At 40.8% G+C, this 25,129-nt stretch overlaps 1 protein-coding gene across 1 annotated transcript in view; it reads left to right on the top strand.

Moving 5' to 3' along the window:
- The window catches only part of LOC118780465 (voltage-dependent L-type calcium channel subunit alpha-1F-like), a 28,493-nt gene extending 3,828 nt beyond the window's left edge, over positions 1 to 24,665 (top strand). The window contains exons 3-6 of the mRNA XM_036532958.1: positions 18,019 to 18,179; positions 19,305 to 19,417; positions 21,363 to 21,689; positions 22,834 to 24,665. Of these exons, the coding sequence (XP_036388851.1) occupies positions 18,019 to 18,179; positions 19,305 to 19,417; positions 21,363 to 21,689; positions 22,834 to 23,094 (862 nt within the window). The 3' untranslated portion in view covers positions 23,095 to 24,665. The remainder of the gene's footprint in view (positions 1 to 18,018; positions 18,180 to 19,304; positions 19,418 to 21,362; positions 21,690 to 22,833) is intronic.
- The last annotated feature ends 464 nt before the right edge of the window (positions 24,666 to 25,129 follow it).

Below are 25,129 nucleotides of genomic sequence, written 5' to 3' on the forward strand. Positions count from 1 at the left end.
GTTTTTTTTTAAACTTTAATCCCAGTTCGTATGATGGTCTCCCTTAAATAAACCAATTTCATGCTTGTTTGTATCGTATAATATTATACAGTGACTTAGGCTGTGTTCACACGTAGCGTCTTTTTTGAAGCTGTCAGCATCTATTTTACATAATAATCCTATGGAGTAGACTGTGTTTTCAAAAATGTCCTGAGCGTTTTTTTAACGCTGTCGCCAGCATTTTTTTCTGCAGCTCAGGGTGTTTTTTTCTGCAGCTCAGGGTATTTTTCAATTGAAAAAAGTTCAACTTCTCAGAAAAAAACGCCCTACGTCAAGCGCTTTTTTGACAGCTGACCAATCACAGGCGGAGATGCAGAAGGTAGCGGTGGAGAAGTTAATTGTGCTAGTTTCTGAGCACAGTGAACTGCACAACATGACAGTTAAACAGTATCATAACATTCATCATAAAGATGCCGTTTGGAGTCAAATTGGACGGATCATAGGAGTTTCTGTAAAGTGTTTGTGTTTACTGCTTGTTGTTAGCAAAACTAGCCTGTTACCTAACATCAGCTCTGCAACAATGTATAGCCAGCTAGATCGCTAACAACATGCTACTGTACATGCTACTGTTGTACTCAACTGCTTTTTGGAAAAAAACGCTGCCGGTGTTATTTTTTACTTGAAAAATGCTCTGGCCAGCATTTTTCATCAAAAAAAGATGCTACGTGTGAACGCTAGCTAAATGGAAAACGTTTTTGTTGGTCAAGTTCTGTTCAGGATGTGCAGAGGATAATGTTAAGATAGCTAGCTAACATTAATTCACCAGCCTATTTTTGTGAGCAAATATGAAAAAGTAGGTAAAGGTTGTTTGATAAAACAGGAATGTAAAGTTAATGTACTTCCCTGACAATAATTTTTTGTGTCCACGTGTGTATGTGTGTTTATCAGTCATGTCTGAGCTTTGACTAAATACGACAAAAATGAAAAGAAAAATGGACATCACATTTTTCGTTGGTTCACATTGGTTTTTCACCAAACGCCAGTCTGTGAGTAGGAGATTCCCAGCTGTATAGTAATGTTATTAAACATGATTAGCTAATAAAAATATACTTTAGATGGCCTAATTAATGAAGGGCCAATGAAGACTTTATATAATTTTATCATTATGCCACAAGCATAGAAACACAGTCCACTGAGGGTGGCAGCAGCATCATAGAGCAGCACAGAGAGTCTCTGGTTTCCTTTTTTGTATATATTTTTATGCATATATTGTTCAGTAAACCCATCCTTTTTGACACCCTCAACTCTGTCCTCTGTGAGTGCTTTCCTAAACACCCCCTTAAAATGCCTGATCCCATCTACCTTTGATTAAGGTAGAGATAAGGTAACCTTTGAACACATGATGGCATTTTACAGCAAGCGGAAGTCATTATCAGGAAGGTGTTGCTTATATAATATTTTTTTCCACGACACATTTACAAAATTTTATTCTGTGATATTTTTTTTCAAGATATGAGTAAAGAAAGTTGTTTAAAATGTTCTTGCAAAGATAGGAAAATGTTTGAAGCACACCAACATTAATGCCTCCTTTTACACTATTATTGATCTCTCCAAGTAAGTAAATCTGATAGATTAGATCCTATGTAATAACACCATTCAGAATATAACATATTCAGTAGCATTTAGAATAGAACCAAGACCCTATGATGTATTGCTTTAATTGTTGTCCCCGTCAGATCTCTACTGTAGTTTGTTTACAAAATGAACCATATTATACCTTCTGGTTTACCTCCCTCCTACACATTCCACCCCACCCAGTTGTCCCTACCAACTTTCAAGCCAAACCTACACCCTTGCTTGAGGGCCTGCTTTGTTTTTGGTACAGGATATGGTGCAGGGCATGTAATGTCTTTTGCTTCATCATAACAGAAATCCCTGATCTTATCAAAAAGAAAAAAAGTTGCTAGGATTGGAACATGTAATCCTAGTTTGGCAGTGAACATAGGCAATTTATGATGGGTAAAATCGCAATTTAAGCAATGCTTCTAGCTAGCTAGATAGTATATTTATAGCAGAAGTTAGCAGCAGCCGGCTGTTTGTTCGTAGGTGTAGGCAAATCTTGGATTTATATGGTAGCTCATTTATGTATGCGAGTCAAGGTGAATTCATGATTATGAGTCAATTTCAAATGAACTACAATGACTGTCGAGGTGTACCCTGAATGAATCTGAAATCAAAAGAAAACACACTTTCACCAGTCTTTTAATGACTTGTTTTCAAATAGTCCACATAGCATTTATTCAAATCCTAAAATTCTTCACTGTCAGTTACTAAAAACTCGACAATTAAATCTGGATTGAATGCCACAGGCTTGGCTTGGGAAGATACATGTCAAGTACATGCAGTTCTAGCTTGCATGGCGCCCTGGGCGAACCCCCCCCTTCAGCGCCACCCCCGCCCCACCAAAAAAAAGCACCATTCTGCACTAACTAATTTTTATTCAGGCATTTGGAACAACACAAATAGAAAAGTGCAGTTCCTGAAGAAAATGCAGAGTGGGCTTGCAACCCGGCAGCGAAAACATGGTAACGTACATGAGACGATCGCTAGGAAGTGGCTAAGTGGTTGCTAGTGTGCTGCTCGTTGGTTGCTAGGTGGTTGCTATGATGTTGCTAAGCGGTTTCTAGGTTGTGGCTGGATGGTTACAAGGGCGTTGCTAGATGGTTGCTAAGGTATATGATTTGGTTGCTAGAGCGTTATTGGGTGGTTCAGAATCAGAATGAGAATAGACTTTATTGTCATTGCACAGTGGGGGTACAACGAAATTGTGGGTGGTCTGCAACAACAGCGCACTGTGGAACATTTATATAAACACAATACAAATAAGGCACACCACATAGAAAAAAATATACAAAATATACAATAAATACAATAAAATACAAATTCAAAAAGAAGACACATTGTAAATAAAAAGAAATAAAGAAAAACTTGTGCAATAATATGGCCTTTTAAAAACTACTTAAAGTGCACAGTGGAATTGCACAGTTGTATTGAGGTAGAGGGTTGGGGGGGGGGGGTGTCAGTGTTTGTTAGCAGTCCGTATGGCCCAGGGGAAGAAGCTATTGGTTAGTCTGGTGGTGTGGGACTTGATTGACCTGAAGCGCCGTCCGGAGGCCTTCCAAGACGAGTGGAAGCTGTTATAGCTGCAAAAGGGGGACCAACTCCATATTAAAGTATATGTATTTGAATACAATGTCATTACAGTCCCTGTTGGTGTAACAGTCAGGCCTCTGAATACTTTTGTCCATATAGCGTAGAAACAAGTTGTAGTATATGTAAAGGGTCTAGACTGCGTTGTGTGTTTTAAATAGATGTTACGTGAGTCAGCGAACGAGCAAGTTTTGAACCTGGGTTCTCACTGCTCACTGCCAACCCCTTAAGGCCAGCATCGTTGCCAGTTGAGCGAAAGGCAAAGTGCCCCTAGCCTGTCGGCAACAACACTAGTTAACCAGATCTCAGGAAGTGACGTAACGGCTTGGCTACCTGTGACCCGCTACCTAAGGCTTTACGCCACATATATAAATACAGATAAAAAAGAGAATCAAATTATTACACTATTACCCTATTGCTAAATATACATGCACAATTTATCAAACTTTCATACATCCTCCTTAGCTAATTCTAGGCATAAGACACCCCAAACGACTCAACAGAAGATACAAAATATCAGCATAATACAAACGTCTTTTAAGTTAGCCTACAGCATTGGAAATTCCCCTTACTGAGCTCAGGACCTAGTCAATACAATCACAGAAAACCTTTATGATGTCATCTCAATGAAAGTTAACCAAATCAATAATGTGCCAGTTAGGTTGTAATCGTTTTGCTGCAGGCTACACACATTATCATGATGAAACGGTGTGAAATTATATCCAATGTTATGTAAGCTAGTTGGACAGAAAACAGAATATTGTCACCCTATGTGTAACAGTATAGCAAGCAACATAGCAACATAGGCTAACAAACATAAGTGTTACACTAGCCTATTTCATTACATGTGTAATATTGTACTCATAAAGAGATGACATAGCTACATACCTTTATCTTTTGCCCGTTTCTCCTCTTCTTCTTTCCTCTTTTTCCTAAACTGGGCACCTGATGGCTTAGATCTTTTCTTATCCATTTGTGTTGATTTAGCACTCGAGCATCAATACATTACCCATCCCCCAAAACTGTCAACCAAGAGTCAAGACTAAACCAATTCACCTTGGTGGTGTACAGGCTGGTTTTATATTATTCTTACAGTAACGATTTCACACAAACCAGAAAAAAATGCAATAATATGTCTGTGAAACTATATATTCACAGTATTATGAATGAATTGTGGTTTATTTGGTAGCATTTCGCAGCGTGACTAATTTTACTAATTGCAATAGTACTGTATAAAGTTAGAGGTGTGCTATTCCCCCGCTCCCCCTACCTCGGGCTTCCAGTGGGAAGACCTGAGGTCAACCTACCCCCGCCCAAGAGCCGGCCCGTGCCATAGGCGGTATAGGTGAATGCTAGGGGCGCCCCAAATGAGGGAAGAAAAAAATCTAAAATTTTAACTTTTACTATTTTTTACTAATGCTATTTTAATACTATTATTTTGAAATATTACTAAAAAAGCCCACAACAACACAACTACATAGCCTATTTTGTGGGTCTCCTTAGACTTACCTGATTGCGGGGGGATGGGCGAGTTATCGCAACTATGAGTGACACTACTGGTGTTCAAAACGATTCTTTTTAGTGATTCGGTTCCTTTCGTTCAGTTCAGTAAAATGTTTCGAATCTTTGACTCACTGATTCATTCATTTTCATATCCGATTGGGCGGCATACATGAATCTGTAAATAGTTTTATTGCATTTTAAAAGTTACTCTACATTGTTCCAAACATCATGTCCATTATTAGCCTGCTCTGCAGCAAAACAGCACGTGTGAAACCAAATGTCAATGAAATTAATCATAATTAAATCGTAATATTCATTACGTGAAACTGCACCATGCTATTCAAACAATCATGCAACCGCAAAGTATACTTCGTCTTTAGGGAGTTAATAGAACCCCTCATTTTAACGCGTAAAATAGCCAAAGTACATGTCATTTGCTAAAACTAAAAAAGCACTGAGGAAAAAAGAGCCACGCTTATATCCGAAGAGAAAAACTTTGTTTTACAAGTTTTGAATTAACCAAGCCCAAACATTTTAATATACTTGTAGGCATAGTCAGTGATGTCGTATTTTTATTTGTTGTTAATGTAGACATAGTACGCTACAAATGTGATGCATAGGCTTTTGTAGCCTATTATGTTGATTTGTCAGTATTTATTAATAAGGACTTTAATAATTCACGTTAAAAGGAAATGTGATGTCGACATTAAATACATCATAGCCTGCGTAAAATTGCAGTTGTGATAAACAAGAACTGCGATACATTGTGCACACCTAAAATATGCTACTGCTAAAAATAAAAATATAAAATAATATTGCAGATAGATGAGCAAAATAATATTTAATATTGTTTTTAATTCCTATAATAATGTCACAGAAGTGCTCTGATTCCTTTTGCATCATCACAGTCAATGGCGGATGCAGCCCAAGCCTGCTATACTGAGAACTAGCGATTCTGGCAACACATAGTCACCAGGTTTTCACAGTCAGTGAATCTTTGGAGTCCGAACGAACAGGTGAACTGAGGAACTTGTCAACAGTTCCTCAGGTCAGTAGGTGGAGTTTAGAGTCTTCGTAGTCACCGGATCTTTTGCATTGTCCCACATCGTCAGCTGTGCCGAGATGGCCAGTGGGAGGTGCTTCAAGAGTTTTAGCATTTCAGCCATTGGCTAGTTGTTGTCATGAGCGTACTGCTGTTTTGTGATAGGCTGCTTCATGGACAGACCGCATATCTAATATCCACTGGAGGGAGAGTTATAGCTGATATGCCAGCTAGTCAGCACGCATGTTTGCAAAGAGGAAGGAACGAATCTTTTTGACTAGGGATTCAGTACACCTCAAAGATTTGTTCAAAAGGATTCGTTCGTTCACGAACTGCTCATCACGAAGTGACACTGACCTTGAAATGTGGTAGGATTAACATCAGTAGCCTAATTCAAATATATCACGTCAAAAAGACCAAAGCCCTCTGGTGCTCAGGGAAGAAAAATAAAACAAGAAGAGGAAAAACGGGAAGCAGACAGAGGCAATGTGATGAATGAATAGTTTATCTATTGTATAGTAGTTATCGTTGGAGCAGAGTGTAGCTGGCTTACTTTGGACAATAGTAACGTTCGCTAATTTAATAAATAGCTAGAGTTAATGTCAGTTACTTCCACCTTAACTTCAATAGGGAAAGTTGGAAAGACTCTTCAGGTGTTTGGGAAATAATCTACGACATAATTTTGAGAAATACACTTTTTCTTTTAAGTGTGCTGCATGAACCATCTACTGTCTGCCTCAAGAAATCAGGCATACATTTTTATTGACATCTTAGTCTAGTTAGCCAACGTTAGCCCTGCTTGTGATAGTCAATTAAAATGCTTTTCCTTTTTCATCTCCTTTTGTAATTAATAGTTGTAAGTAGGGCTGGGCAATAAAATGATAATAATTATTGTGATATAATTTTACTCGAAAGAAATCTAACAAATGTTCGATAAATGTTCGGTATAATTGATTTGCATGCTTAGATAGCATGCACAGAAATGAATCACAAACTGCCAACCATGTCGCAGGAATAGAGGTATGCATTGCGCAGGTTAGGTTGCAAGGTGAGAGGTATTCAGGCCAGCACAAAGTATTGTTTACAGACACAGTGGCTGACAGGCTTGTAGTTGGAGCGAAATAAGTAAAATAAGCAAAATGAGCAACACCGAAGAAAAAGCAGTGCCCACGACCAGCTCGAAGGACGAAGACATTGTCGACAAGAAAGGTCACTCAGCTTCAGTAGTGTGGAGATATTTTGGCTATTTACAATTCGACAAAAAAAGAGCAGCATATCAGCATTTTCCAGCACGTGCCTTACGACAAAAAAACGAAAAGACACAAAGACATCACAAATGCAATGTCTTTGTGTCAACGAAAATGAGGGATTCAAGAAGCTTATGAGCTGTCAGAGGGCAGCTTTAAAACCTGAGACTGTAGACAGACTTCTCTTTCTTGCCCGTAACGTGTAGGGTAATGGCTTTGCTTGTTTAAAACTTGTACAGAAGATACTGACCACAGTTGAGATTTTTCTTTTGTCTGTTTATTTTGTTTACATTGTCAGCTAAAACACTTAAAAAATGTTTCAGCCCCTCTGTACAAAGGGTTTGGCATGCTGACCAGAATTAAGATTTCTTTGTCTATTTATTGACATTATCCTTTAAAACACTTTTAAACTTTGCAGTCTGTGCCATCTTACAGGTGTGCTGTATCACACCGCAGCACTTTTCTATTAAGATATTGATTTTGTTGAGGAAAAAGGACTAAAAAAGGATCTTACTTAATCTTACTCATGCATATTTTGATGTTGAAAAAACATTTTATCATTATAATTGTTCTAACCCAGATTTGTTCTGAAATGTTCTGCTGTTTGGCAAGTGTTTGTCATGTTCTGACCATAAAGAATAGTTTAAAACCTCAATTAACCGTGGTGGTGGAATTGGCTGTGATGCAAGGGGCACCAGCTAAAATCTTGCCTAGGGCACACCTAGGGTTGACGGAGAAGGTAGCAGAATTAGAAGCACGCATCCGCACCTTATACGAGATTAAAGCAAGCAAAAAGTTTATCGAATCCTTTTCAGTACCGGATGCGTCAATTAGCCTTTCCCCTAGTTCAACCCCGGCAGAGCCTTTGCAGCAAGGCGAGTGGGTTACGGTTCGGGAAAATAGACGCAAGCGCAAGCCCCCGGTGCACCACCAACCAACAGGTTCTCCCCCTTCAGTAACACACCTGCTGAGAAGCCTGTTAAAAGAGCCCTGATTATTGGCGATTCTATTCTTAGAAACGTGAACGTGGAGACACCAACGACCATAGTCAATTGCATTCCTGGAGCCAGAGCTTCCGACATTGAAGCCAATTTGAAAGTGCTGGCTAAAGCTAAAGGTAAAAGTAAAGCAAAATACTCAAAAATTGTTATTCACGTCGGCGCTAACGATGTTCGCATGAGACAATCGGAAGTAACAAAAGTTAACTATTAAATCGGTGTGCAGGATCGCTAAACAAATGTCGGATTCAGTAATTTTCTCTGGCCCCATCCCCATGCGGCGCGGTGACGAGATCTCTAGCAGATTAACGTCACTTAATCGTTGGTTGTCTGAGTGGTGCCCCTCTAACAACGTGGGTTTTATAGATAATTGGCACAAGTTTTGGGGGAGGCCTGGTCTTTTAAAACGAGATGGCATCCACCCCTCGAGGGAGGGTGCAGCTATCATCTCTAGAAACATGGATCATAGTCTGAATTCCTCTAAACCTTGACTTATCAGGGCCAAGGCCAGGCAGCAGACTTTCTGTCCTACACAGATGTCTGCTTTTTCCCTGGAACCACCACTTAAAAATCCCATAGAGACAGTGTCTGTTCCACGACCCTCCGTCCCAAACTTCTTAAAAACATCCAGTATTTGTGCTGATAATTTGATAAAAATTGAGTCTGACAAACCTGAAAGTACTACCTGTAGACAAATGGTCCTTAAGATTGGGTTAATAAATATCAGATCGCTACAACCTAAAGCTTTATTAATAAACGAATTGATTACTGATCACCAGTTTGATATCTTATGCCTGACTGAAACATGGCTTAAACCTAATGACTTTGTTGCTGTCAACGAATAAACTCCTCCCAGTTACTGTAATCACCAGGTCCCTCGACCTACTGGTAGAGGTGGCGGCGCTGCTGCTGTACACAGCTCCAAACTCTGGGCCACCCTTAAACCTGGCTACAACTTCCATTCATTTGAACTATTAGTACTTAGCTTTGCACATCCTGACAAGACTGCATTTCAGCTATTTACCCTTGTAATAGTTTACAGGCCACCTGGCCCTTACAGTGTTTTCTTATCGGAATTTGCCAATTTTTTATCTGACCTGGTTGTCAATACAGAAAAAAGCTGTAATAGTAGGCGACTTTAATGTGCATATGGATAATGAACATGACCCGTTCAGAACAGCATTTTTGTCCATCATCGAACCCATTGGACTCTATCAAGCTGTGGACAAACCCACACATTACCGCAACCATACTCTTGATTTGGTCCTCACATATGGAGCAGACATTAACCAGGTGGAAATTATGCCACACAATCCTGTGTTATCTGACCACTATCTCATCTCTTTCAATTTACCACTAACGTGCTTCACATACTCGGAGCCTAGATTTTCTTCCAGGCGCACGTTTTGCTCTCTTACAGCAAATGCCTTTATCAACGAGTTCCCTAGATCATACTACCTGCACAACGACATCTCCTCTAGTTTATGTTCAAACCCTAGCTCAACTAAAATTAATATACTCGCGGACAGTATCGACTCTACTTTGCGTAAAACTCTGGATGCCGTTGCTCCCCTCAAAAGGAAGAATATCACAGACAAGAAGCTAGCACCTTGGTATAACGGCCATACTTGTGCTCTCAAACAAGCTATGCAAAAACTCGAAAGAAAATGGTGCTCCACCAAATTACAGGTTTTTCTCCTGGCGTGGAAGGAAAGTCTCCTAACTTACAAGCATGCCCTCACAGCTACCAGATCCAAATATTTCTCTACTCTTATTGAGAGAAACAAGGACAATCCTAGGTACCTGTTTAGCACTATCGCCACATTAACCAAGAGTCCTGCATCAGTTAACCCTACCATACCAGCAATTTATAGTAGCAATGACTTCATGAACTTGTTTGATAGTAAAATCTTAAAGATGAGAGACACAATACAAAAATTCTCATCAACTTCTGGCTCCCCCCTGGCCAGTCCCGTTCCAGATTATGTAGGCATGTCTATTAGGCCCGCCTCGCGCTTTGACTCTTTTATACCCATTGAATTTAGCGACTTTTCTTCTTTTATCAATTCATCTAATAACTCTACCAGCCAACCTGACCCCATACCAACTGGCTTCCTAAAACAGCTACTGCCTGCAATTGGCACACCGCTATTAAATCTTATCAACGCCTCTCTTATGTCTGGACACGTACCTCAGCCCTTCAAAGTAGCAGTTATCAAGCCTATTCTGAAAAAGCCTAATCTTGATCCCAATGACCTGTCAAACTATAGGCCCATCTCGAGCCTTCCATTCCTCTCAAAAATTCTGGAAAAAGCAACTCTGTGCCTTTTTACACTCTAACAACATTTTGGAAGTTTTCCAGTCCGGATTTAGGCCTCACCACAGTACGGAAACCGCTCTCCTGAAAGTGCTCAACGACCTTCTACTCTCCTGTGACAATGGCTGTTTCTCTCTTCTTGTGCTGCTAGACCTAAGTGCAGCCTTTGATACCATCGATCATTGTATCCTCCTTGACCGCCTCGAAAACCTGGTTGGCATAAGTGGACAGGCCCTATCTTGGTTTAGGTCTTATCTATCAGAACGATATCAGTTTGTCTCCATTAACAACGAATCCTCCGCTCGTTCCAGAGTAAGATATGGTATACCTCAAGGATCTGTGCTTGGACCTCTGCTCTTCTCATTATACATGTTACCTCTTGGCGATATCATCCGTAAACATGACATTACTTTCCACTGTTACGCGGATGACACTCAGTTATACATATCAGTCAAACCCGATGTCCCTCTGAATATTTCAAACATGGAGGCCTGCCTAACAGATGTAAAGAATTGGATGGCCCGAAACTTTCTCCTCCTTAACCCGGACAAAACCGAAATATTGGTCATAGGCCAAAATTCAATCAGAAGCAAACTCACTCATTTTACACTGGACCTTGATGGTGTCTCCCTTGCCCCAAGTGCAGCCATCAAAGACCTTGGTGTTGTTATTGATCCCGAGCTCTCCTTTGAAACTCACATAACTAACACCTCTAGGACTGCCTTCTTCCATCTGAGAAATATTGCTAAAATCAGGAAAATCGTATCAATTAACGACGCTGAAAAACTAATCCACGCCTTTGTAACATCCAGATTAGACTACTGTAATGCCCTCTTGTCAGGATGTGCAAACATCTCATTAAAACCCCTTCAGCTGGTGCAAAATGCAGCTGCTCGAATCTTAAGTAAAACTAAACGCTTTGAGCACATCACCCAGTTCTGGCTTCTCTCCATTGGCTACCTATTAAATACCGGATCATTTTTAAAATACTCTTACTCACATTTAAGGCTTTAAATGCGCTTGCCCCCCCCTATCTTAAGGACCTTCTTCACCCATATCTTCCGCAGAGAGCCCTTCGCTCCCAAAATGCCGGGCTTCTCACCATTCCAAGAGTGGGCAAAACTACTGTAGGCGGTAGAGCCTTTTCCTATCAAGCCCCTCTCCTGTGGAACAGCTTACTCTCCGTGATTCGGGGAACAGACTCTCTCTCCACCTTTAAGTCTAGGCTCAAAACATACCTATATAGTAAATCCTTCAGCTGAGGGACATGGCCTGGTGCTGGCGTGGATCATAGAGTCTCTGGTGGACTAAGTGGTCATTGCTTTCATGGACCCTTTGCCGTGATCTGGTGTTGACTGTCTTAGGGTCGCCTTCATGACTATGCCGGTCCCTTGCCTCCCATCCCCTAGGTATGCTGCCATAATGTTAGCCTGCCGGGGTCTTTCCTTATTGCACACCTTTTTCTCTGCCCCTCCTCTCCTGCCTCTCTGTTCTACATCCCTGACATTCTTATCATCCACTAACCACTGTTTTCTGTTTGCTTCCTATCCCTGCTCCGGGCTCCTGTCCGGAGCTGTAGCCCAGCCCAAGCGTCTCATCCCGTTTTCCAGTCCTGCTACCTCGCTGCCCTGCCCATCAAAGCCAACTGCGTTCCAAGAACCGGACATCCTAGGAGACATTCTTATAAAAACTCTGCTGTTATTGTCTGTCAATCATAAATGTCTTAAAGTACATTGCATAACTTGTCTGTAACTCTATCTGCCCAGTGCTGGCCAGAAGCAGATGGGCCCCCCCTATGAGCCCGGTTCTGCTCAAGGTTTCTTCCTGATAGGCAGTTTTTCCTTGCCACTGTTGCCTTAGGCTTGCTCTCAGGGGGTCTCAGGCCTGGGAACAATGTAAAGCTGCTTTGTGACAACTTGTGTTGTAAAAAGCGCTATACAAATAAAAATGAATTGAATTGAATTGAAAACTGGTCAGGGCTGGCTCTGCCCCGCCCCCCTCCCCAGTAGCCTGCCTAGCTCACAAACTAGAATCAGGGAGCCCACTCTGAAAAGGTTAATTGACCCACACGGTGACATGATATCATTGACGTGACATGTAAATGAGCGATAGAAAACCGATCGTGCAAATGTCACCATTCCGACTTTTTTTTGTGCGGGCGCCCCATGCCGCCCCCGGCAAGATGCCGCCCTGGGCGGCTGCCCATGTCACTCACACCTAAATCCGCCACTGTTTTCAGGTGCCTTGACCCCTTGGCTGATATGAGCCAGTGGTCAATGTAGGGATCTGGATCAAAATCTTCCAAATCTGGAGCATCAGTACATATTTCAATCAACTGACATTTTCTTCTCTCAGTTATTTTTACCCCCTTCACCCCTTTCAGCATTGCTTGAACTTAGACAGAGGAGGATCTTGGTTATCTTGAGTATGCCATTGTCTGTATTTTTTTAAGAAACGCTGTATATAAAATTATCAATGGAGAGAATCTATGGTCTTTGACATGGCTTTTCGTAAGTTTACACTCTCACAATTGAGTCCTATATCTTCTTTCCCATATCGTCTTAGCACTTCTATCTCATATGGCCATTTCTTTGAATTAAAATGTGGAAATATGATACAGGGGCATTGTTAGAACAATCAAACCTTTCCTCAAGCTACTCACATGAACAATTTACAAGTTTCTTAAAGGTTAGAATGAAGATTTTCTGTGTAGTTAGCATACTAAACTGGCAATTTCACACAGTTGCCATGGTATCAGTGTATACCTTTATTTCTCTGTTGAAACATGCATTAAATGAGTCAATGGCTATGCCATCATTCTCAGCCAAAACAATAAAGACTCCTTGAGGAGATGAGGATTTACTATTATTTCTGGTAGGAGGTAATTTTGCTTATGAAGTATTATCAACCCCTTTGTTATTTCAATTACGAAATAACATGCAAAGAAAATGTACAAATCTAGTTTATGCTGTGGACTTGTCTTTGCCCTGGCAGCTTCCTCCACATTTGTACTGTTACTCCTATGTTCCAAATGAACAAGAGTTGTCAAAAATGAGTTCTGAGTGCTGCCATTGCTCTTAATTTGGAGCAAACCCATCTTTCCTAAATCTGTCAAGAAGCATACTTTTTAAGCCCTGTCTCCTTTTTAAGGTCCCACTACTCGTAAGAAATAGTACAAACTCCATAAGTTACCTGCACTCTTCCACTGTATCTAAAATGCCTAGTTCTAAATTGTGGTTTACATAATGAATAGGTATGATTCATGGCATTGCTTTTTTTCATCCTTGTGGTTACACCAGCCTTTAAACTCATCATTATCATGGAGTTACAGCTGACCAGATATAGTGCTTGGCTTCTGTCTGACAATTTTTCAAGGGGGAGGTTGACACTTTCAAAGATAGAGTTAATAAGTTGTAGGATACAGAGAGCATCAGCACTCTTAAGATCCTCCAGACTGATTGGTAACAGGGATATTATTGACAACAAATCTTAAAAATTGATTCTTCCTCAACAACAGACTTATCAGTGGATGAGTCAGCTAAAACACAAACATATCTAGCCTGTTTCACCTCTTCTTTCAAGACTATTTGCAATTGCAATTGAGCAATGATTCAACAAAGCCAAGTACCTGCTATTCTAATCAAGTAGATAGCTCCCAAATCAAGTCCATTCTTTTCCTGAACACTGCATAACAGTTCATAATTAGGGAAAGGCTTGGTTTTTTGCACATGCATAGGCAATGCTAAACAAGGATTGCATCTTTGTTGATTTTGGGACATTATGAGGATATCTCAAAATTGCCATGTTTTCATGGCTGCAGTTTGATCATGTGCTGTGCGCTCTTTATGCTGCCTACTTTCATTGTACTTTCTGAAAGTTTTTTTCCTCAAATTGGAGGTCCCAGGAAACTGGTTTTCTCTGCAATTTCAGGATGCTCCCTGCAGATACAAGAAATCACTTCATCTGTCATGCCCTGATAGTCATTGTCATCTTCATTCTCTGTATTCAGCACTTTGAAGGAATGGGTCCAGTGGGTTTGAAATGCCCATTCCAGTGTGTGAAGATTGATAGTCACAACAACCGCCTGACACACTGTCCTTAGACTTTTTAAAGTCATATCACAACAACAAAGTCATTATGCATTGAGCTATCTAGCTGCTCCCACACTTGACTTTCTCTGCGTATCACATCTGCTGCGAGATTGGTTGGCCTCACACAGAAAAAGAAGTTGGCATTATAGCCACAAGACTAATGTAACTTGTAACATGAGCTAGCTAAGTTAGCTAGTGCCATCAAATAACACCAACGCCCTAACATTTGCTTTAACAGTTGTAAATAGTAACTGTAGTTAACATTTGGTAACAACTTGGCTGCCTGATATGCTAACATGTTACATTCAGAGACTAATGTTAGGCCTAGTGCCAACCATGCATATATCTGAGAATCCTAGTAATGCCATGGTACCACACTTGGCAAAGTATTATAATTGATTTTACTTTTACCCATAGCTGTTTAACACTATCTTCAGATAAGCAACATCTGTAGTAAATTAGGCAAACTGTCTGGCCTTCTCTGTGCTCTCTTCTCACATGTTGTCGCTGTACATAGGTGCCACGCCTCACAGTCACAGCCAGATTGGATCTTTTTTCACACCTCAAGTTCAGCTCTCAGTGACATTAGCTAGCTAATCAAGTAACATTAGTTAGTCAGCTAGTAACCAAGTAGTAATTAGCCAACATTAATAAAACACTGGTTAGCATTGATAAAAAGTAGCTAATTTAATGTAGGTAACTTTTTGTCTTTAACTTAATATTAGCTGGTTGACCAGGAACATGGATAGGCTATAATTTACAACTGCCATATCCTTTAATGGCTAACATAACTGCCTACCATATGGCTAGCTATATCCTAGAATTAATTACTGATAGTTATGCTAACTGTTGGCCAACTTGCTGAATAAGGCTTTTCAAATTGTTACTGAGTAATTCATGTTAGCTTAGCTAGGAAGCTAGCTAAGGAGCAAGACAGAATCCATATGCAGACATCAGTCAGCATCACTCAGAGGTTTGAGTCAAAGAAAATAGTTATTTTTCACTGGAGAAACAAAACAGGCTAAATATAAGAGTTCACACACACAAAGCAAACACACACACAGAGCAAATATATGGGCAAAGGGCAGGAGTTAAATAACAGAAAACAGGTGAAACCAATAACTAATTAACACAGATGAAAGGCATTAGGAGGTTATGAGGCCATCTTGTAGCCATCCCGGGAAGGAGCAGCCATATCCCTGACACAGTGTAGTATAAGGTTATCTGATACTTTTGTTTAGTCTGCACCAGTTTCTTAGAGCGCTGGGTCATCTCACTCATTTTTACATGCGTCGTTATCTTTCCAAGGAGGACGAGACCTTTCTCAAATGGATTCATTCATACCATGTTTGGCCCTGTCTTTTTCTATGGTGTCTCAATTGAAAAGGTCTCAGCAACTGCACAACTCAAATCAAAAGGGAAAATATCTTACATGTCTTATGTGTCATCATCAGACACAGAGAGTTAACATTAGCTGTGTTTTACCATCCATCTCTGTAAAGTATGTGCGGTATTCGTACTTATGGTGAAAATAAAGTAGGATTGGAACATTTAATAGTGGCACAATGTATCAGGAGAACATGGAAGTTATACAACTGCAATTGCTTCCTTCAAACTTAACTAAAATGGCACCAGAGTGCCTCTTTATATATTTGGTATCCATCCATGACAGGTGAGGCACAAATACAACATTCTCCGCAACCTGAAAATTGAATTACCTGTAACCAGGAATGAAAACTTAATTATAACACAGAAACCTTCACTACCTGCAGTATACTGTAAGTTTGACACAGCAGTAAGTTTTCACAAGCCACACTGCAATAAGGTTAAGGCAAAGATATACACATATGTGTGCAAGCACAATGAGAATGTTTAACTGAAATTAGCAAAATACAAATTTTCTTTTGGAAGGACATGGGTGAAATGAATTTTGGAGTCTGTTTCTGAATATGATCAGGTCTTTTGACTCTGACCCAGTCTCCTGTGTTGAATATGAAAACTTTTGCTTCCATAAATTTTGCCGTATTTTGTTTGTGCTACACAGTTTCTCTTACATTAAGGCATTTGTCACTTGAGCTCCCACAAGGAAAATATATCCACTTTGGTTTGCATTCTCCCATGGTGCAGCAGTTCAGATGGGGAAACACCTGTTGTGTCATAGTTCTGCAGAAAGTCAGTCACTGTCTGTTTCTATCATTTCAAATGTGTTCCACAGTTATATAGAATATACTCTTTAAGCACTGTTCCAGCGTTCCACCAACCCCTTACACTGGGGAGAGTAAACACGCAGATGCCTTATTCCACTCTCTGTGAGGAATTCGGCAATGGCTGAAACTGAGGGGGCAGTTTCACCCGTAACTAGGTTCAGGCTAAATTGCTGTCACAGTGGGGTGTTGGTCAGGACACAGGAGTCAGGTTCTGAGTTCAGTTGTTTATTGGGGATTTTGGAATGGGTGGATGTGGGTGTGTGTGGTTTCCTGCAAGGAATAAGCAGGAAGAATAAATCAGGACTGATGGTTACATCGCGAATGTGCAATATACAATGCCACATAATAGTGCTATAACAGCAATTATAAACATACATTTAACCTTTATGCACGTTATACAAACAGGCATTCAAGCAGTGTTGCAAAGTACATTGCACTATGATAACATTGTATGGGACTTACAGGCTTTGACTGCATTAATGGGTATGGCTATGGAAACATTTATACATCAAGGACAAACACTATCTTAATTAACATGCACACACACCCTTCTCTCTCTACAGGCAATTGTATTACAACCAGTTGAACTTAGGCATACTACTTACTTTGGCACAGACGCACACAATAACAATGCAATGCTTGGTCCCCAAGGCCTTGGTCTCCCCAGTTCTTCACCTCTCAGGTATTGGTCTGGTACTGAGGTGAGGGAGGTCACCGCTACTTTATATTGTCCCGTATCCTTGGCCCTGTTGAGGTTCTCAATGGTGGCCAAAGGATACGGACAGGGCAAATGGTGACCTGGGGGCTGTCCTAGGGGGTGCGCCTGTGCCTCGGGTTACCTGTGGGGGTCCTGCTGATAAGGGGACCAGCAGGACCGGTTTGGGCAGGTTTCAACTGGGTTGTAAACAAAGTGCCTGTGAGAGGTGGGGGTGGTGCGCAAAGACAAAGACACAGACAAAGACAGAAACATGTGGCCCTATTCTACAATGGCAGTTGAAAGAAACTGGGGACCATCGTCCATTACCACTTATTGTGGATTCCCCTCCTCGCTTGAAGGAAAGTTTTAATCACCTCCATAGGAATATAGGACAAAACCAGCACCGTGCTGGCAGTATTTCTCGAGCCAGGTTATACCATAGCCCTTGTCCAGTGGGAGTGAGCAGGACCAGGTGGTCTGCGTAGTGAAGGACAAGCATTTCTGTCATTGAGAGACAGATATTGAACAATGTTGGAATTAGACATTCATTCATTCTGCTCTGTTTGCACCTTTTTAAAAATTTATTTTGTCTAGTTTATTGCACACCAGTTTTAACTTAATTATGTGATCGTTTCCCCCTACACCATTTCTGCAGAATTTCTACATCTTGAACAAATCTTGAATTTCTGTCTTTTTCCCTCCCTTGCACCCCCACCCTCTTTCTCAGACATTTGTATCCAGACAGCCCCCCATTGTACCATGGACACCGTGACAACATGTATCAGTCACAGTCCCCTGGCCATTCTCTCTATGGTAATCACTATGGCAATGGTTATGGTGAAGGTCGACGGATGGCTCGGCGACGCCTCCTTCCAGCTACACCCACTGGTAACACAGAAGCTTTTTCTCCTTTGGATTTGTGTGAATGCATGTGAATGTCCTGTTTGTTGGATTGTGAGGGTGTATTTCAACACAGAATATGGATTCTGTATTGCTGCTGCATGACTTGTCTATAATCTCCCTAAACATAGTCAAGTTACTCCCCTCCTCATCTCACTTCACTGGCTTCCTGTTATCACTCCCATCAAGTTCAAAACCTTGGTGCTGGCATACAGGACAGTGAATGGGACAGCCCCCTCATACCTATGACCACTCTTCAAACCCTACATTCCCTCAAGATCGTTGCAATCTGCATCTATAGGGCAACAGACTGTCCCGACCTGACAGGGTTGCTCTTTTCAGTCACGTTCCCTGTCTGTACTGATCCTTCAATGGTGGAATAGAGCAACACCCTGTTCTTTTGTGCTGGAAGTCGCTCTGGATAAGAGGGTTTGCTAAAAGCATGTAATGTAATGATTACTTAAGGTTCTTAAGGTATTCAATTGTATATTGCATGACTTTAGTCAAATTGTAGTTGCATGAGATTACTGCAAGAATGCTTTTATTTTTTATACTTTTTCCCCTTTCATGCAACCATATTCTGTAACAGCCAATTGTATACTAGCCTTGTTTCAACACAGCAATCTCATTTGGGCAGGAGTACTGAGGTGAGACAGATGCAATCCTCCAATACACTCACACATAGTTGAGTGACATAGCGCACTACAGTGGAGTGGGCTCTCATAAGAGGATTGGCACTACTCTTCTGACGTCATCCAAGCAATTTGTGGGTGCAATGAGATGACCACACACTATCTGACCTACCCACCCTTTTCCCTGGTAGAACAAGGCTAGCTTATTCCGCTGCTGTGGACTCCCAGCCACATCAGCTGTTGCTACAGCTGATATCAAATCTGGGCTGTCGAGCTCCACATGCACTCAAGCCGTTGGTTTTAACCACTGAGCCCCTTAGAATTCTTTGTTAAGCATGATTTACCTATATGGTAAATCTACCTATATGAATAAATGATATGAAATTTACCCATGTAAAATTTTACAATGCCTCTGATCAAGTAGTTCCATAGCTGTGGAGCATCAGTCTCATTTGTGTCTCTGTGGGTCATACTATTTCAGGGCGTAAGCCTGCCTTTAATATTCAGTGTCTGCAACGTCAGGGCAGCAGTGATGACCTCCCCATTCCTGGCACGTACCATCAGAACTCGCCCCCATGTCGAGCCCGCACACAGGTAACACCCTGCATAATAGACCAGTGAGGTGGGGGGGGGGGGTTCCTTTGTTGAGTCATGATCTAGGTAGCTACCTTTGTAATATCTTCTACAAACTAACACAAACCACCAGTAGATTACCAGTATGCTAGAAGCACTACCCTTCCTGTATCTAGCTTGCTTGCTCACTATATACTGTGTACTGCATCCATCCAAACATGTAGAAACGAGGGCGTTGCATAAGACAGTAGCGCAGTTTTTCCAGTGGGGTTGTGTTCTTCTGACTCTAGAGCTGAAAGTAATAAAAATGTACTACACTCTCTACACATGTTCTACATCTTAAAAATGAACATTTTGGATTATGATTGGCCTAATAATGGTGCCAGCAGCAATGGCTGTTTGAAATGCATAATCAGTATTGCAGAAGATCAGTCAACATAGGATACTAGCCTAATGTTGCCCTTTACTTAAAAAGATAGATCATTGACTTTTTTACAAAGAACCTGATAGAGTCCAATACAGTGAAAAAAACTTGTGACCACATTGACACTGCTTCTATCAAATCAGTTGCCAAATATTAAGAAGAATGCCATGGTAAGGATTAGTAGCAGCAGATATCCAAGCAGCATAAATATCAAGCTCAGTACATTTAATGCAGCTTAACCTGCTTTGTAAAAAAAACAATACCTGCAAAGTGTCTTATGCTCAGAGATGTTTGACTTTTGAATATGAAGCCCAACCAAATACAAGGAAACTGGTGGAGCGCTCTTAGAAATGGGCTTTCCTGTTACATGTAAAATGTAGGTGTAACATGTTTAACAAAGGGAATATGTTTTACTAGAATGATTTAGAATTACACATACCTTTATCATTGATTATTCCAAGTAACATATGTAACAGTTAAGCAGGAGGAATCAAAATGCAGAGACCAAAAGATCATTGCAGAGATGCAAAAACCACAGGTTTTAAAAGACAAAGAATCTTTACTAGTGACTAGAAACAAGCAAACTTGGGGCACAGAAAAGCACATACAGCAAGGTAGCTCAAGACTGAGCACTGAACAAAGGAACAGGCAGGGCTTATAAAGAACACAAAACACATGACTAGACTAAATACACACAAGTGATAACAGTTAACTAAATAAGTTAAGGCACAGACAGGAAGAAGGCCCTTTTGGAGGAAGATCGGGAAAGCAGCAGGCAACAGGACCCGAAAGGCAGTTACGAGGATGCCTTCTAATTGCTTTATGCCTCCAATTGTTGCTTTTCTGTTGTTGAGTACATTTGCTAATACATCTTTTGGCTGCTACCCTTTACTTGTTGCACCTGGAATCTTCCTGTTTGGATTTCAAAAAGTAAATTGCATCTTTTGTGTTCTGGTTTATACATTTTTATAATGAAATTACTCCTATTCAGAAATTTATAAAAGTGTTTATAGTGTTTGCTATACCTATGTGTGAAACAAAAATGCAATATAGAAATATTATACTTTAGCAACATTCCAAGACCAGTGGTGGAGATGAGATGTGTAGCAGTATTTTTAAAAATATTTTACCTTGCTCATTAACCATCTGTGTTTGGGAACGCAATAGGCAGGAAATAAAAATATATGCAATGACCATTTCTCCAGGCGGGAATGTACCTATTACATTGAAGGCCTCACTGAATCCATGCAGGTTGTTTTTGATCAAAGATTATGCATGTATGGTGTATATCAAGATTTCACCTTATGTTAGAAAGTTGCAAAGTTGAAGGGGGTGCTATGGGGAGTGCAAGCATTCACTGAAGTTTAAGAACCATTGCAGTAGACAACACACTGCACATGTTATAAAACACTAATACCCTGCATTTAAGACAACATGCCAGCACACTTTACAAGTGATAAGTTAATACCCTGCACATATGACAAATGGTAGTGTATCAAGTAACTGTAACCCTCTCCCTCCCTTCCTTTCTCTGTATTGCAGACATATAGCAGTTATGACTCACGGCGGAGTAGCAGCAGTTCCTGTGCTTCCTGGGCAAACCCTTGTCCTCGACGTGGCCATTTGCTTTATGCCCCTCTCATTCTGGTGGAGGAGGAGGGGACAGTGGGTGGAGGTTTGGGCATTTGGGGGGAGAAGAAGATGAGTGGTGGCAGCCTCTCAGCATCCTCCCAGCCAGGCTGGTACACAGGAACTGGAGGGACTGATGCCCCCCAACCCTATCGGGCATATACCACCCTAAGAGTACCCACCCAGCTCCGCCCCCATTACAGCGACAAGAGGGGCAGTGCCGACAGCCTGGTGGAGGCGGTAAGAAAGTCTGCTTTTAAAGATGCATGGCATGGAAACATTACTGTCATAGCACACAACAGGGGAACATTAGTAATGTAATGCAGAAGAGACTCAAATCTCCAAACTACAGAATTACAAACACCTCAGTCAACCGAACGGGTATGAAACCAGAATTATGCAATCAACGATGATTCAAAGTGATAACTAAATTTAAACAAGTTACAGTGTCATTGAAAACAAAATTTGAAATGATAACAAAACTGGAGAGAGGGATATGACTTAGCACCATAGTAGTAGAGTGTAACACAGGGAAAGCTACCATTTCTGATATTGAAAAGGACAATGATAAAATCAAGTTCAAATCTTTTGCACTGTGTGAAAAGCTGAGGTAGGAGGTAAGAGCCAAGGGTAGCTATCCTTATAATCAGCCCAGTTGTTATGGTACAGGTAAAGCTTTTGTATGCAACAGCAAACCCAGACACAGGGAGATTTTAAGGCTAGCACTATGTGGCTACTAAGGTTTAAAAACCATCTCTGTTAAAGACAATTTTAGCCTAATTTAGTAGGTCTACTGATGTTAGGCTACATTTGGATGAAGATATGGGGACAGACAACTGTTGGTTTGTGCAGTAAGTTTTAATTTTGAACAGGTGTTCTGTATTTCAGTCTATTGCAGTTCCACAATTGGACGCATATACACAGGCATCCCATTTTTGCGAGTTGGGTTTTCAAAGGTTTTCGAAGCCTATTTTTTGTGTTTTAGCGATCGGCTGAATTTTGCATTTCAAATGTTCTTTGAGGCTGTTAAAATTACTGAATGTTCTGTTTTCATGTGGCTGTTTTATAAGTAAGCTGGTCTGCAAACTCGCTGTTGCACATGTGTGAGATTATAAACAGTAAATCTTTGTTATGCAAGGGAAATGGATGTGTTTTTGGTGTCATTCAGAGTTATGAACATTTCAGAGATGCCAGAGACCCACCATGGTCCCAACATGTTTGGGTTTTCAAGGCTGTACTGTATACATTATGGAAATATTGATGACATGGTGAAGCTGCATGTCACACAGACTCTGTGTACTGGTAGTTTCAATAATTGTGTGTGGGGGGGGGGGGGCATAGGTGGCAGATTACTCATGCTATGGTCTCCTCCCCCCCTCCACAGGTCCTGATTTCAGAGGGATTGGGGCTCTATGCTAAGGATCCCAAATTTGTGGCCTTTGCCAAGAGAGAGATCGCTGATGCCTGTCACATGACCATTGATGAGATGGAAAGTGCGGCCAGTGACCTGCTGAACCGTGGAGGGGGTGGGGGGAGTTTCCTGAACCATCCCGACATGGGGCCCCTGTACAGCGATGAGGAGCCAATCAGGAGTCGTGACGAGGAGGAGCTTGCAGATGAGATGACCTGTGTCACTTCATTCTGAGGGCCACAGTGGGCTAGAGAGGAGGACCAAGACTGTCCCATATTACTTTGTGGTGAGAGGAACACATGGCAAAGATGAGGGCTGAGGGAGAGAAGTGAAGTACTTCAAGGGTACCTCCAGTGGTAAATGACATAGTTTTCATAGCATCCTTGTGCCTAATTTATGTCCTGTGGTCTGGAATGCTCTATATGAAAAACTACAAGTTAACGAACAACCTGCTGAATTTAACAGTTGGACATCACAATATTAATCGCATAATATTAATCTTCTGAATTATATTGTGTTGGTCAGCAGGACACCTTTAACTGTAATTACAATTTGTGTAAGTGATGCCCCCGTAGCTGGCTAACTAGTCAGGTAGCTAATGACTTTAACTTATTGCTAATTACACATTAGCAAGCTGGCAAGCTAGCAATGTTTAAATAGTAGATCATAAAAAAGTGTTGAATTTGATAGAAGTTATCCTACAAAGCTAGAAAGGTAATTCGTTAAAATTCTGGATAGCATGCGATCAAGCTAACTAGTTAAGACTAAAGTTTAGCTTTCAATACTGACCCCCACAAGTAAGGCAGCTTTGATGACAACAATGTGAGTACATTGTTTTTCAAGCCAGCAATAGTTGTGTGATTTCAAAAGCCTGCTATTTAAAAGTCTGCACTGTAAAGATGCAATATATCAACAACAAGCATTTGCCAATGAATGTGTATGAGATATATGCAGTAAATCTTTGTTATGCAAGGGAAATGAATGTGTTTTTTGTCACTCAGAGCCGAAGGCAACCTGTTATGACCAGCTACCCCAGCTCAAAAACAAATGATGCTAAATGGGTGTAAAAGGGGAAATAACTAGCCGAACCTAATTGTGTTTTGTGTGAGTGTATGAAATTAAACAGACAAACCCAAATATGGCAGACGCAGACCTCCTAGCCAGGAGAGCCAAGCTGAATTTACTCATCAACTCTTGGGATTTCTTCTGGGGTCAGCTTGGTCTTCTGGTCTCTGCAGCCAAAAAAGCCACATCAGTGGTTTTGAAGTTTAGCTAAATTTTATTAAAATGATGGCACAGAAGCAATAGTCCAACTCTCGGCTTCAGGTACTAAGGAGGAAACGTGACTCCAAAAAGCAGGCTCATGAGTGCCAACAAATATAAATAGCTACACTAAAAGACCTGGCACTTATGGTCATCACAGGGCTCAAACAGTCACTATCTACTGAAGTCCTGGCAAAAACTTGACCAAAAAATGACCAAAATCACTAAAAGCCCTAACACGGCTCTCTACTGGTCTCTGACAAGAAAAGAGATTTATACGCTCCAAACAGTTGCACAAAAACAACAGTCACCAATATGTCTCTCAAATTTCAGCTTCACCTCCACAGTTTCTTCCTGTAACCTCGAACATGGTGGGAAATTAACACCTGCCACCCAACAAATGCTGGGATTTTTTTTTAAATTGTGGATAAGGAGATAAATCTTGGTAAATCCCCCAGAATGAATTGTTTTGGTGTCAGGTGGTGAAGATAGTGGGTACTTCATTATATTTAGCTTGCAGTATAATTTAAAAATGTTTTGAATAGCACCTAGAGAAAAACAGTCCCTGTGAATGCTGGGCCCTGCCTAGCTAGTTATTATTATTAATACTGCTGATTACTTGAAAGTTTGCTAGCTAATTAGCAAAGCAGATTATGCTTGCTTGGCAACTGCACATATAATATAATGGCTAGCTAATCATTATTTGGCTAGATAATTTCTTTGCTGTACTACTTGATACATTTTGGGTCATTGTCTGTTATGTTTAAAACAACTGATGATTATTAAACACAAAATGGACAGCAAGCAGGTATAGCTAGTTAACCCACAGTAAACCACTAAATTTGCTTGCTGAATTTCAAACCCATCCATGATACAGAGCAAATAAATAGTGCTAAATACAGCAGCAAGCCAGCGAAGTCATTCATGCGAAAGAGAGGAGGAAAGGGAGGACAGAAGAGGAAACTGCCATTATTTTGGAATAAAGTTTTGAACCGTAGTAGTACCA

Source organism: Megalops cyprinoides, chromosome 7 (assembly GCF_013368585.1).
Source record: "Megalops cyprinoides isolate fMegCyp1 chromosome 7, fMegCyp1.pri, whole genome shotgun sequence".
Taxonomy (NCBI): domain Eukaryota; kingdom Metazoa; phylum Chordata; class Actinopteri; order Elopiformes; family Megalopidae; genus Megalops; species Megalops cyprinoides.